Source organism: Penicillium verhagenii (genome assembly GCF_028828195.1).
Source record: "Penicillium verhagenii strain IBT 33310 chromosome Unknown utg000005l_segment0_segment0, whole genome shotgun sequence".
In the NCBI taxonomy this organism is placed as follows: domain Eukaryota; kingdom Fungi; phylum Ascomycota; class Eurotiomycetes; order Eurotiales; family Aspergillaceae; genus Penicillium; species Penicillium verhagenii.
This window is the reverse complement of record NW_026643169.1, coordinates 4,613,290-4,626,804: the sequence shown is the minus strand read 5'-3', so window position 1 is coordinate 4,626,804 and position 13,515 is coordinate 4,613,290. Positions and strand designations below refer to the sequence as shown.

The window sequence follows — 13,515 nt, the reverse complement described above, 5'->3', positions numbered from 1 at the left end:
AGCATTTAAAAAATGTTTTCACCCTTGAACATTCAAATTTGAACACCCCCCATATGTAGACATACTACAACTAAGTGCATTTACAACGCCATTCTCCCACTTTCTTCAATGTTATCGAGGTACAAGGTTCCAACTAGGAAACCTGGCACATCAACGAGGTCCAGATCATATAGTAGTGCATATTATGCAGGTATCCCTCAGCTTGACAGCCAGTAGCCGAGGGAACATCCACAGTATTGTAATCAGAAGTGCCACAACCATCTGTATAGGCCACACAGGTGCCCCCGGTTAAACTCCACGAATATACCCACACTTCTTTTGGACTGTTCTCACAATCGGTATAATTGTTACCGCCATCATAATAATATCCACAGCTAACGCCATCTGTTGTCTCAAAGCTGAGACCTTCATGAAGGCTGAGACATCGACTGTCCGCTAAGCTGTTCCCAGTAAGCACAAAATATTCGCCATCGCATTGTGTTCCTGTGTAGGCGGCAAGGGTCCAAAGCCCAGTTCCGGTTGCAGCTGGTACCGCGGTGGTGGTCTTGGTTGAAGATTTCTTTTCAGTCGTAGTTGTTGATTTAATTGAGGATGTGATACTGGTGGTCTTGGTTGACGATGTATGCTCAGTTGTGGCTGTGGATTTAGTTGTGGATTTGGTACTGGTGGTGCTGGTTGAGGATGATGCATGCTCAGCTGTAGTACTCGATTTGACAGCAGTGGTGGCATCCGCTTTGCTGGCCGTTGTTTGATCTGCATCTTTGTCACAGCCGGAGATGCAGTTGCTTGAGCTACATGAGGTAGAACATACGCCCCCCATGATGCACTAGGTAGAAGAAGAAAGTAAGTAAGCAACCATTGTAAGTACTCGGAAGTTTGAAAGAAGATTTGAGGGATAAATTTACACATTTGCCTGTGAGACATGGATTCAATGAAGACAGTTCCGAGTAATCTTTCGGTCTCGCCGTACCTGGAACCTGAGGACCACAAGTGGCTGCAGGGAGGGCAACGGGCATTGGGGGATCACCTGAGCTGAGGCAGATAAAATCTCCTTGGTAGATATTGTCACAACCCGTCCAACCCCATGTGTCACTGTTGTACTTCTCAACTTCGGCTTCGGTGATTGCATATGCCAGAGCAATACTTGTGCAAGTATCGTGGGGCTCAACAGTGTAAGTGTAGCAAATGCCATCACTGCCAACTTGTGGCACAGTTGATGCAGTCCGCGCCTTCGAAGAAAGGGCCGTTGCTGTCATCATCATCAGAACCAGGATACCTAAGTGCATAGTGAATAAAGTCTTCATTTTTGATAACGACTGAAAGCTTCGTATCCAACTTGTAAGTTGTAATTTACTGCAAGACTTGTCTGTCAAGTCAATGTGGGATTGTAGTCTTTTTTATATCCATAGGCAACATTGGAAGTGTAGTAGCAATCTGTCAATCACCTGCACGCATCATATCTTAGCTTTGACGATAGAAATAAAGAAGTATACACACATGAAGTGTGTCAGCCTGCATCAACAATGACCGAACGTTAGTATTGTTCTAGCCGTGGTACTTGGCCACATAGTATTGTTCTTAGTGGCAAACCCATATCTTTGATTTTATTAAAAGAAACAAGTGAAAGAAAGAAGAAAAATCAAGTCAGAGCCTCAAGACCGAAGGAAGGAATGAGGAGAAAGGGTAGTCGAGGAATAAACATTAATCTCATGTGTTGATTTATACTATGTATTACTCATGGATTACCTAATAATACAGATCAATGTACAATCTCAATAAGCACGTGACCTGTTTAAGGTCATTACTTAATCCGGTTAGCGCATTCGAGCGGCGGACTCGCAATCGTATCGCCGTCACGCCGCAACGTGAAGCTTCCCTTACTTCCTTACCACCACGTCAAATAAAACTCACAACATGTCTCCGCGGTTCGGTAATCGGTCACCACTTCCTTCCCACGACCGGGCTCCATCGCGGTCCTCGCGCTCGAGATCTCGTGACTCGCGACCTCGCAGTGTTACCCGCAGTCCGTCTCCCGATGCAGGTCGCCGTGACCGACGTACAAGAAGCCCCTCTCGATCTCGATCGCCTTCCCGTGAGCGCAGCAAAGGTGGCCGACGCTACCGCAGTCACAGCCGTAGCCGCACCCGCAGTCGGAGTTACAGTCGTTCGCCCAGTCGAGACTTAAGTCCCCCCGGAGCGCAAAGGTTGGTCTGCCTTGAATTCGCTTGCCTTGCCCCCTCCCGCCTCCCACCTCCCACCGAAAATCCCCTGAATTGCTAACTGATAGATACAGATTGTGGTTGAGAAATTGACCAAGAATGTGACCGAGGCTCACCTTCGAGAGATATTTGGCGACTTTGGCGATATCGAAAACCTTGATCTCCCCATGAACGGAGCCTGTAAGCTACCTGTCAGCAGCCCCATGCCTGCGCATCAGTGACTGACGTTTCTTCCTAGTTATGCATAACCGCGGAACTGCCTATATCCTCTACTACGATCCCGCCGATGCTGAGGCAGCCATTGCCCATATGCACGAAGCCCAGCTTGATGGTGCTGTTCTGAACGTTTCCATAATTCTCCCCCGGCGCAACTTTTCACAATCACCACCACCAGCTATCCGCAATGGAGGCCGACAGCCAAAATTTGGCAAGGGTTCACATGCGAAATCTCCTCCGAGGAGACAGGGTCGTGCCCGGCCTGGCGAGATGCATGATTCGTACCGACCGCCATCTTTCTCACGATCACGATCACCCAGACCAAGAGGAAGCGCCCGTCCAGAAAGCCCTCATCAGCACCGGCGCCGAAGTCCCAGCTACAGTAACTACAGCCACAGTGACCGGAGTCGCAGTCCTAGGAGGAGCCGGAGCCGGAATCGACATTAAATTGAGACTTCGCCCGTTCGACATGAGACATTAAACAAAATTATCTGAGTTTTATCTGCTACATCAGCATTGGTATTTGTGAAGGACCAAATTGGATGACGCCTTGAAGTTTTTGACATCGCTAAGTCCAAGAAAAAAAGAAAGAAGAAAAAAATCATTATATTCCAAATTCCAAACCAGAAAGTTATTACCGACAACCTTTCCTATGCCATTGACGCCTTGCATGCAGGTAAAGAAAGCAAAATCCTTTTTATCTTTCGTCGTTCGTCTTTTTATGGAGACCATAGAGTGCTCAAAAGAAGGCACACCATCCGATGTACATGGCCGCCAGATTCTTCTTATCGGTTGCCTGTACAATTAGCTCATCTACCTGTCCGTCCACGGATAGGGCGATGGGCTGCTTAGACATGAAACCGCGGAGTTTGTTACGAACATCTTCCAGGACACCGACCGGTGTGTCAGGGACGTTCGTGGGATTACGACGCTAGAAAACGAGATTAGCAACAGGGCCTCGACCTGATGTGGAAACAAGACCTACCCTTTTTCCGATGAAGTCGGTGGTTGGATCATGAAGGAAAGTTTCGAGAATGGTCATCAGCGAATCCTCGTTTTGTCGCAGGAGACTGAGAGTGATTTCGCAGGTGCGTCGGAAGGGTCCTATGTGTTGTGACCATGCCGATTTAGCAACTTGATACTTTAGGATCAGTCCGTGATATAACATACCGTTGTACCCATAAGCACCAAAAGCATCAATCATGTTGTTCGTCAGTCGAAATGGAACGACTTCGGGTTTCTCAAATGTTTGACCCTAGGAACTTGAATGAGCATTGTCTCGTCGCGACTACCAGAGTTTTCAACCGCTTACCTTGTCGAATAGACAATTGAAATCAACATGCAGGATCCCTCCTGTGCCTTCCTCAAATGACAGGTTCTCTCCATGTCGATCTCCAAGTCTTTTAGAGTATTAGTATGATGAACATTGCGAGAGCCGCGTAGGCCATGAGACAAAGTAGTAGACACACGTACCCTAGGACATATCCAACCATCGACATCACCGCCGCAGACCTTGTGTATCGCAATCTTGCGGTGAACCACGCTTCGGTCTCTGGGAACATTTCGATGAACCACTCATGGAGAACAGGAGGAAGCCTATATGCGGTTAGACATAACCAGGAAATTGCCCAGGGCAGGGGAATAGTACTTGACCAGAATCTTAGAATCCCACAGAGGTAGCTTGGAACCTGATCGGTCTAAGCAAATCTCGTTGAGATAGTGCTTAATCTCAGTGTACTGGGTTTTCGTCAGTCAAGGTCTCGAAATCCTTGCGAGTAGATCAACCCACATTTGGTGCAACTCCTCGCTCGCGTAGAAGCTTGACTATGATGTCTCTCAGTGTGCGCAGATTATCCACCCATTCGATCAGGCCACATTCTTCATTCAACGGGGTCACTGCGTAGGTCTTGATGTCTGTAGTTTGGGTTTCTTGAATTAGCGCTTGACCATTGAATGTAGTATTTAAGCAGCTGGGGTTATGAAAGTTACTCACACATTCTTCGTTTGCTGGCCTCAACATCCCGTTTCAAGAACCGATTGATCATGTTATTGAATTCCATGAGACGCTGGTCCTTTCGAAGATCATCTTTGGGTTTACAAAGTGCATTGTAAATCTTTCCATCGGAGCCTCGAATACTAATCTTGCGAGGCTTTTGAAGCGAGTTCAAGATATGCGCCTCATCCAAAACAGCTAGAGCAGCAGGTCAGCTAGGATCTGCTGAATTTCGGACAACGTTACCAACCTTCAATTGTTGTCGGATCCCGGGGGAACGCTCTGAATCCTTTCAGATACTCCGCATCATGGCTTGCAGGGAGACTCGGAATCAACATAGCCTGGAAGGGCACGACGAGTCGACAAGGGGCAACCTTGTGATTGAAGCCAAGACTGCGAGAAAGCTGGACCTTACTGACTCTATCCTCCACGGGCGCGAGGCATAGCTGAAGCAACTCCTCTGAGAACTTTTGACCAGAGGTGATCATGCGGCGGATTTCAGCAGACGAAATGTCCACTTTGTGTTTGGTGGTAAATTCCTGCAATTATTGGCTTAGTAACTTCCAAGTAGTGCCCAGTTATCTCACTTACTGTGATCTTCTGGAGACAGTTATAACCCTTCGATGCCCGATCCTTAGTCGAAGATTTGACCACTGCGAGGACTGTCCATAGACCTTGCTGGGGAAAGTAGTGGACGGCCTTGGTCACAATTCTAGTCAAAAGGTCGTAGACCGTGTTGTTAGGGTGACAGATACGGGCTACCACCTGAGGCAGGATTGTAAAAAGCTACACATCACCATTAGCTTCAACTTTCATAGTGGCAGCAGTATATTTGACATACCAAAGCGGGCTGGAGACGGGATGAGATGTATTTTTTCAATTGGGCATGCATCTCGTCCAAACTTTTCTGCCGCTTCGCTTGTGTATGTTTCTGGAACGCCCTAATGGGTTTGAATTATTAGTTCAGCTTGCTCAATATTTTGCACGAATAGTCACTCACTCATTGTCTCCTCTTTTGGGATCAATGGGCTGATCAACGATGGAGGCATGCTCCAACCAAAGGGTGAGAAGCTTTGGCAGGGTCTGGAAAACATATTTGCTGCCATAGGTTAGAGAGCGTAAGTAATTGTCAATCACCAACTTGGTAGCTTCTCCACTCAAACTGAAGAAGCTGTTAGTTTCGAAAAATATACAGCATCAAAGTCTTGAGATCTTACTATATTTGAGCTTCTTTGCCCATAGGTTTCGCTTTCTCAGAGTCAAGGATCTTGTTGTAATGTTTACCCAAATAGTAATGGGCTTTCTCCCACCTATATGGAGTTGTTAGAAACGGGCATCTCAAGTTACAAAATGTTAAAACTTACCTTGGGTACAGCTTGATGGCTTCTCGGTATCGTTGAACAATGGCCTCTGAGTGAGTCTGGCCGGCTCTATCAGTCCATTTTGCCAGCATAAGATGAGCCTAATGAAATTTAGCATTTTCACATTTGCATAACTTCAGCAGAGGAGACAAACCCTTGCAGGAACATCATTTTGTTTCTGTCCACGGCTAGAGACAAAGGAGGCTGCCTGGGATTCAACTGCATTGGATGCTGCCGGAGTGGCTTCATTCACAGAAATAGCCCCTTCGAGGGTCTGAATTGCCTTTCGATGGTGTCCATCTTGCCAGAGTAGTTTTGCATGTTCAATGGTGGCTGACCGATCTTTAAGCCTAGCTGCGTTAAGCATAGAATGGTAAGCCTGGCTGGTGAATTTTCCTTTGCGTGAGAGATGGGCACTGGTAAGCCAAGCAGCAGAGATGTCGGAATCGACGAAGCCTCCCCTGTTCAATGAGAGAAAGAAAATTAGCCAGTCTATAGAATTCGATGAGGATATTGGAATCAACTCACGCTAGTTCCATCGCCGCTCGTCTGATGCCAAGCAGATACTGCTTTTCGGCAATATAACCCCCCAAGACATCTAAACGTCGTTTCAGGGCAGAGGGCAAGTCTGGATATGAGGATTCCCCGGTTCCCGCATTGGCTATCGCTTCCACATCTGCCAAGGCATGTAGGCGAAGCATATCGTCATGACATGATTGCAATGAAGTGACAGAATTTGCCGTCAATGACTTTGCAATATTGAGTCTGAGCTGGTTAATTGTTTTTGTGAATGTCTCTGACTTCTCCTTCAACAAAGCATCATTGTTTTCATGTCTCCCTTGAAGAGTGTAGAGAGCTGAGCCAATGCCCACGTTAAAGTCACCAGTCCCTTTCTCGGCACATAATTCAAGGTAGCCTTTGAGTTTGGACCATCTACCTGTGATCCAAGATGCTTCTACTGCGAATGGCAGGAGTCGTGAAGTTGCAGCATCTTTATCTTTGACGGCTTCGAAACGGGTGAGAATGGCATCTGAAAGAGGTGAGCAGGCGATAAAATGAGAGCTTTCGATCAGGAAATACCTTGTTGACCTGATTCCTTCAGGCAAGTGATAAGATTCCACTGCGCCTCTAAATTTTCAGGTTCCTTTTCAAGCTGAAGCTCATACCAACTCTGTGCGGTGGCCCATCTGCCCGCCTTTCGGTGCTCCAAAACCTGCTGGTCAACATTGAGCCCGGACAAATAGCTGGATATACCTTCTATTCCGTCCGGCTCATCAATTTGGCTATAGATATCTTGCAATCTCTGATAAAGCGCATCCGAGCCAGAACCTTCCGTGGAGTCCGGCTGTGCGGTACATCTCCGAATATACTGCTCCCAATGGAACAAAGCGCGAGAGAACGATTTACATTCCATGGAGCGTTTTGATATGATTTCAGGTGGGATTGCAGCCAGAATGGCCTCGACAGACTTGATCTGAGACGAGTATTTGTCGACGAGGAGTTCTCGACCGGTATCTCCACGAGAACGACTCGACTGGTTAGGCTGGTGGCCTAAGCTATTAAGCTGCTTCTTTTTCCCCTGAAGCCACCGCGACAAGTAGTCCAGAACCTCGAAAACACTCTGTACATGATGGAATTGTCATTAGCAACTGCCAAAGTTGTATACGTCACAGCTTTTGGGGAAATCTTACCTGACTGCAGCTTATGATTGTTTCACGAGCGTTGTTATTTGTATCGGGGAGAGGATGTGAAAGGACCTTGATGAGCTCGAGCTGAATGTCTTGCTGTTCTTGCACTGTACCTCCGACAATGCGGTTCAACACCGCGAACGGCAAGAGGAATGAGGAGATTGATATATCTTGTCCTTTTACCACACGACTGCCGAAAGCAAAAATGAGCTTTGCGTTGTCTTCCCTTCCCATTTGGAGCAGATCCTGTACCAAGGTTCGCAGCCACTCGCCATGAGTCTTGTCTTCAGAAAACAGAGGGTATTCAACCTCTGGTGTTTTGGCAACGATGGTGACTGTGTATGTCGATGTAAGAAATGGTGTCAGAGTATTTCGAATCCCTTCCGGGAGTTCCATCCATCGCTGGTATTTCTCATCGTCCTGAAGGTCACGAGAACGCTGAGTAACAATTGTATGTAGGTTGGAAATTCTGAGGAGGCCCTGCATGGCATATGCCAAAAACCCTTGAGCTCTAGTGTTAGAGGCCGACAAGAATGCATCGACAAGCACATGCTGGAGAAAGAAAAGAACAAATTCCACAATCTCCTCCATTCGATCGAAATTGGACAGAACAAGAATATCCTTCTTCTCTTTGATTGACTCGACTCGATTCGGGTCCAAACAGCCAACAAGGCCTAAACATTGTGCTGCCAGTAATGTTATGCTGTCTGAATTCGTATTAAACTTAACACAGCAGTCCAACAATGCTCTTGTGAGCTGTGCAATCACAGGGTCCGGCTGCTCACTAATAGCGGAAATGTGCAAGAACTCCTCGTTTTCGGATAAGAAAGGAAGTAGTTCGGCCAAGGCTTGCTCGACAACCGTTCCGTTTTCACTCTGACAGCGGCGAATTAAAGCTAGCAACCGACTTCGAACATCCATCTCCGCCCGCAATTCGTTGATCTGAGTCTCAAATGCGGCCATCTCAGGGATTGAGGCTAGGGAAGGCATTGTATTGAAGGTATCTCGCACGAGGTTTGGATGGTTGGTTAATATATGGTCGATTAACTGATAAGCATGTTTTCTGCTTTCGTTGGCCAATCTATCCCAGTATCTGATCACGATTGCCAATGTCTGGTCAATAAGAGGCTCAAGGTCTTCGGCACTGAGGGAGCTGATTAATGTTGTCCAAGCCGAGAACGCCTGACCGCATAATTCCTCAATATCGAGGGCAGAACGGAGACAAGCACAGACCTGAGGTAGCGCATTACTGACATGACCTTGAGCAATAATGATCATTTCCTCAATTGCTTTGATGTTGCGTCTTTTCTCCGCCAGAGTTTGCCGCACTTGAACGTCATTGATAGCGTTTGAAAATTGGGTGATGATTCCAAGAACATGCTCCTCGATGAAGTGGCTCAGCAAGTTCGCTTTTTTTGAGGAGCCCCCTCCATGTGCAGCAGACTTCCGTGGGACGAATGTAGCTAGGCGTCGAAGTGCTTGATGAAACTAAGAGCATGAAGTTTAGCTTAATGCTCGGAAATCTCTTCCTAGGGACCATATACTCACTCGTTCCTTATTTTGTTCACCAGCATCCCCGAGACTTTTCAGCAAATCGCAAGCAATCAGGATCGGCTCAATACGGACCAGTTCCGCAAGAGTTCGTCCAATAAAAGCAGGATCTATCTCTGATAGTAGAGACATGATCATGACTTCTGGGTTGCTAGATTCTTGGGCGAGCAGGAAAGCAAGAATTGCCGCAAGATTGTTTTTTTCGGAGCAGACATCGAAAGGCGATTCGGCTTCGTCGCGACTCGCTCCTATTCTGGCAATGATGTCTCTTTTTCTTGTCAAGACCAAGTAAGGCAGGACATGTACTTCGGTTAGTCGCAAAAAGCTGTCAACCTTCATGCCAAGCAGTTCACAGAGCTGTTCGGCCATATATGGGCGACTCTGGAGGTTTTTTACGACGGCCACGGACAGTGATCTCCAATACGGTCGGAATAAGCCAGCAGGTGTCAAAGTAAATTGAAAAGCAAGCTTGGACAACTATAACACCGATTAGGTTGAGAAATTAGAAACAAATGGGCAAGGACGATGGACCAGGCCGAGAGACCTGATAGGACGTTTGTTTTTCTTACCTCGTCGTATGCCACGGCACATATGTATGGGTTTGGGTGACCGAGATACTCCACAAGGCGCAAAAGGATGAGATTTTTCTCTTCCTCGTCTGAGAACCTGCGAGGGGGAAAAGCATAAGAATAAGCGTAGAATAAAAATACATGACAGCTGGAACGTACTTGGCAAGGCAGCAGAGTGTCAACACACACGCCTCATGCAAAGGAATGTCATTTTTCTCAGAGATACTCTTGAGCGATTCAAGTAGGATGACAAAGTTGGCTCGACGGACATCTGACTGTAAGTTAGGATGCACAAAGGCTACAACCGAATGGCTATATATCAGTCAGTAGAGCTCGGCATGAGTATGACGCTGTCAAACGAACCTGGTCGCTACACGAAGTTCTCGGTTAGAACTTCGAAGAGAATGGAGGCAAAACTCCCCAGATGCAGATGACGATAGATGCATTTGATCCAAACAAGGCGAATGCATCAGAATCCTTCTTAGTGAAACCATCGCAGCTATGCGTGGACCGGGTGTGCGTGTGAGTTTTGGTAGTATGGAATTGAACACTGTCCATAGTTCCTCAAATTCGATTTTATCTTTCTCATTTTCGGTCTCAGGTGTGTGTGGTTCTGAATCGCACGTTTCGCAGAATACTGTATCTCGCCCTACAACATCTGAGAGCTTCTGTTTAAGGTTCCCCGTGATTGTGCATGAAAGCTGTCCGATGATGGCCAGCAGATCGGACTTTTGAGGCTCGGAAAGTTCATCAAATGAGCTTCTAGGTTCGTTTTAGTTGAGTTCATCCGAGAGATAGGCGCCATTAAAGATACTCACTCCAGTGCAGTGCGTAGACCTGCCAATCCTCTGCTACCATCGTAGTTTATCATTTCCGATAGCCTTTCCATTTGCCGATGCCGTAAGCTTTTATTCAAAGGCTCGACAGTCAGACACATGCGTTTTGACGCTCGCATATCCTCAGTTTGATCCATTCCGTCGGCAGGTGTTCCCGGCCTTTGGAGATCGAGAGTAACCTCAGCTGTTGGAGGACCAGACGAATCCTTGGGGGATTTTTCGGCGAGCGCTGATGTATTGAACAGTGCCACCTCGAGAGACTTGATTGGAATCTAGCAAAAAGTCAGATATGCTTCGATCAAAAAGTAAGAACTACTCTAGATGAGCAGAGATGTGATTATTACCGATAAATCCAGCTCCATGGGCAAAATATTACCATCCTTGTCCTTGATTTCTGAGAGAGCAGGCAGGATCGTTTCCCTCAATTGTTGCGTGAAGAGTTCAGAACCAGTTGCCGCTTGTATCGCTTCTTCCATGAAGTGAATCATTCCCGTTTGAAGAAAATACAACTGGCTGTGAACAATAGGTGGAAGCATGTCACTTAGGCATTGAGCCCAAGTTGAGGCCAAGCATACATCGGAACGCAAGGCTGATCCGCATGAGTCAGACACGCAGAACCGGTGTGTATATGCCATAAATTGCATGACGACCTGTTGATCGTCCGGAGTAAAGGACGATCCAGCTGTCTGTAGCCATTTGACCACCACCTTACGCAAGCGATTGTACCCATTCGAAACCCACGGGAGGTTCTGGCGAAGAATGAAGCTTCGTCCCTTTGGAAAGCCTTCTATTGCAGCTTGTGGGCTAATCGAGTCTAGAAGAAGAGAAACAATAATGATTGCTCGGGGGAAAGACCCCAGAGATATGGTTTCTCTTAGGAGACCGCGGGAAAGAGCCAGATTTTCAAGATCCACTCCCAGTGACCCGTTTGTCGCGGGCAAGGTCAGTTTTGCGGAAGAAGGACCCCGAAAGCTTCCTCGCTGGAAAGTTTCCAGGGCACATAGAATGTCTGTTGAGATATTAGTCAGGTTTCAATGGGATTCCTAGAAGTATAGAACAAACCCGAGGTACAAGCACGAAGGAAGGCTGAGATGCCGTAGCATACGGGTGATGAGCGAGCTTGTTTAGATTGGAGACTGGCCATACAGTGTAGTATCAAATGCGTTCTTTGCTCAACAACCTCGGAGGGCCAGTTTCCAGCCAATTTAATCAGTCGGAGGGTCAGCCAGGCAAATAATGGTGCCTCGACATTCTCGCCCAGAATCAGCGGGTCAGAGATATCCCATAGTGCCTGGGGAGCTTTCTCGATACTGGCTTGGATGATATCCAGACAGTCCAAAATTTGGCCCTGCAGGTCATTTTCCGGGGTGTCAGTACTGGGATCCACATCTAGACCAGCCTTAAGAACAATGCAGACGAGCTTATTGATGTCTGTGATGCCTTCGTCAACGCGCATTTGACTTTGCCTTTCTCCCAAAAGTTCTTGGCGTAGTTGTGAAAATGTTTCTCGCGATAGTCGATGGCCATTATGCCCTTGGGTTGCCAGAGGGGCGAAATGTGCCGCGAGAATGGATGAGGCTGGCTCCACGGGCGGCTGGGGATTACCAGGCGCGAGATCACTGTTGTTTCTCTTGGTTGCCATATTGATTAAACATGGCTAGAAGATCTGGATTAAGATATTTGATATTTGAGGATGTACCACGCGCGTTGCAGAGTGATGAAATGCACGCGGAGTTGATATTGACATCGACACCTAAGGCATCAACTCCCCACCATGACATTAGATCAGTGAAATTTGGTCATATATCATATACAACTAGCTGGCAAAGGTAGACCATTGTGAATGGTCTTTAATATAATATTGCATAGTAAAATGTATCTTTTATTGGGTGAATTGGATGGGAGTGTGTACATAAAGATAAGTGGGCGGTTAGTAGTGCGTGCACATACTGGTATCTGGATCGTTCCGTAGAAAATCTTAGACAATTGAATAGTTGACCTCAAGACATACTCTCACTCCTCCAAGATTGAGTGAAACCCCACAACCTATGTGACCGCTCCGCCTCTCTTCCTCTCGACACGTCCACCAGACTGCGATCAAAAAAATCAAAAAATGGATCTACCTACCGAGCAAGCACATGACACCATGCCTGTGTTGGCGGATGATTCCCGACATGCGTATTTTATGAAGCAGGCTTTGTCGATGGTAAGAAGCTCCGCTTTCCCATGGATTTCAAAAAACAATTCAATTCCAAGATCTCAAACAAGGATAATATAGGGTGAAAAGGCGCTGCTCGCCGGAGAGACACCTGTTGGATGTGTTGTGGTCCACAACGACCAGATTGTGGGGTATGGAATGAATGATACGAATCGGTCCATGAATGTCAGTACTCTCTATAATTGTTGAAAGCTCTTCGCCGCAGTTTTACTGATGATCTCTAGGGAACCCGCCATGCCGAATTTCTTGCCATCGCAGAGGTGCTCCAAACCTATCCCAGGTCGGCTATCAGTTCCATGGATCTTTACGTCACAGTTGAGCCATGCGTGATGTGTGCCTCGGCCCTCAAGCAGTATCGCATCCGCAGTGTATACTACGGCTGTGGCAATGACCGGTTCGGAGGCACTGGTAGTGTTCTATCTCTCCATTCTGAGTAGGTGAACCCTTTTTCGTCACCAGCTTCAGATTTCCCCGTTGACCTATGACAGTGCCGCTATCGATCCCGCATTTCCAGTTTACAGTGGGCTTTTTGAACACGAAGCTATCATGCTACTTCGACGATTTTACATCCAAGAAAATGAGAAAGGTCAGATCCAGAATTGGAGACGAGAGCAACCCATATTAACAGTTTGGCAGCTCCCAAACCTCGACCAAAGAAGAACCGTGAGCTGAATACCAAGTTTGGTAATGAGAATGGTGAGGAAAATCAGACGTCGACTTCGTAGGCAGAAGTCCAAAAGTTATGAATGAAATGCATTGGCCGGCCAAATGACCCTAGTCGGCACAAACGTTTGATATCCAAAGCGCAGCTTGCGGAAGTAAGCGGGGCCATTATTTTAGCAGAACATAAGTTTGTATTGGTAA

The 13,515-nt window shown here is 47.0% G+C and overlaps 4 protein-coding genes across 4 annotated transcripts; 2 read left to right on the top strand and 2 right to left on the bottom strand.

Moving 5' to 3' along the window:
• Positions 1–133: 133 nt before the first annotated feature.
• N7466_005227 (LysM peptidoglycan-binding domain-containing protein) lies at positions 134–1,304 on the bottom strand (the record flags this gene model as incomplete). The annotated part of the gene is made up of 2 exons (XM_057164624.1): positions 134–826; positions 906–1,304. 2 exons carry the CDS (start codon positions 1,302–1,304, stop codon positions 134–136), a joined length of 1,092 nt encoding a protein of 363 aa, XP_057023305.1.
• Positions 1,305–1,914: 610 nt separating this feature from the next.
• On the top strand, positions 1,915–2,882 carry N7466_005226 (RNA-binding protein with serine-rich domain 1; the record flags this gene model as incomplete). Its single annotated transcript, XM_057164623.1, has 3 exons — positions 1,915–2,208; positions 2,288–2,399; positions 2,458–2,882. The coding sequence occupies 3 exons, from the start codon at positions 1,915–1,917 to the stop codon at positions 2,880–2,882; spliced, it is 831 nt and encodes a 276-aa protein (XP_057023304.1).
• Positions 2,883–3,174: 292 nt separating this feature from the next.
• On the bottom strand, positions 3,175–12,075 carry atrA (protein kinase MEC1; the record flags this gene model as incomplete). Its single annotated transcript, XM_057164622.1, has 25 exons — positions 3,175–3,366; positions 3,421–3,539; positions 3,606–3,690; positions 3,748–3,835; positions 3,909–4,031; positions 4,084–4,172; positions 4,225–4,376; positions 4,429–4,626; positions 4,679–4,967; positions 5,020–5,214; positions 5,270–5,369; positions 5,429–5,590; positions 5,646–5,738; positions 5,793–5,890; positions 5,944–6,250; positions 6,318–6,819; positions 6,870–7,410; positions 7,481–8,965; positions 9,026–9,505; positions 9,598–9,694; positions 9,757–9,909; positions 9,961–10,359; positions 10,416–10,705; positions 10,778–11,442; positions 11,496–12,075. The coding sequence occupies 25 exons, from the start codon at positions 12,073–12,075 to the stop codon at positions 3,175–3,177; spliced, it is 7,482 nt and encodes a 2,493-aa protein (XP_057023303.1).
• A 471-nt stretch (positions 12,076–12,546) lies between these two features.
• On the top strand, positions 12,547–13,376 carry N7466_005224 (nucleoside deaminase; the record flags this gene model as incomplete). Its single annotated transcript, XM_057164621.1, has 5 exons — positions 12,547–12,639; positions 12,712–12,816; positions 12,876–13,084; positions 13,140–13,237; positions 13,288–13,376. The coding sequence occupies 5 exons, from the start codon at positions 12,547–12,549 to the stop codon at positions 13,374–13,376; spliced, it is 594 nt and encodes a 197-aa protein (XP_057023302.1).
• Positions 13,377–13,515: the final 139 nt, after the last annotated feature.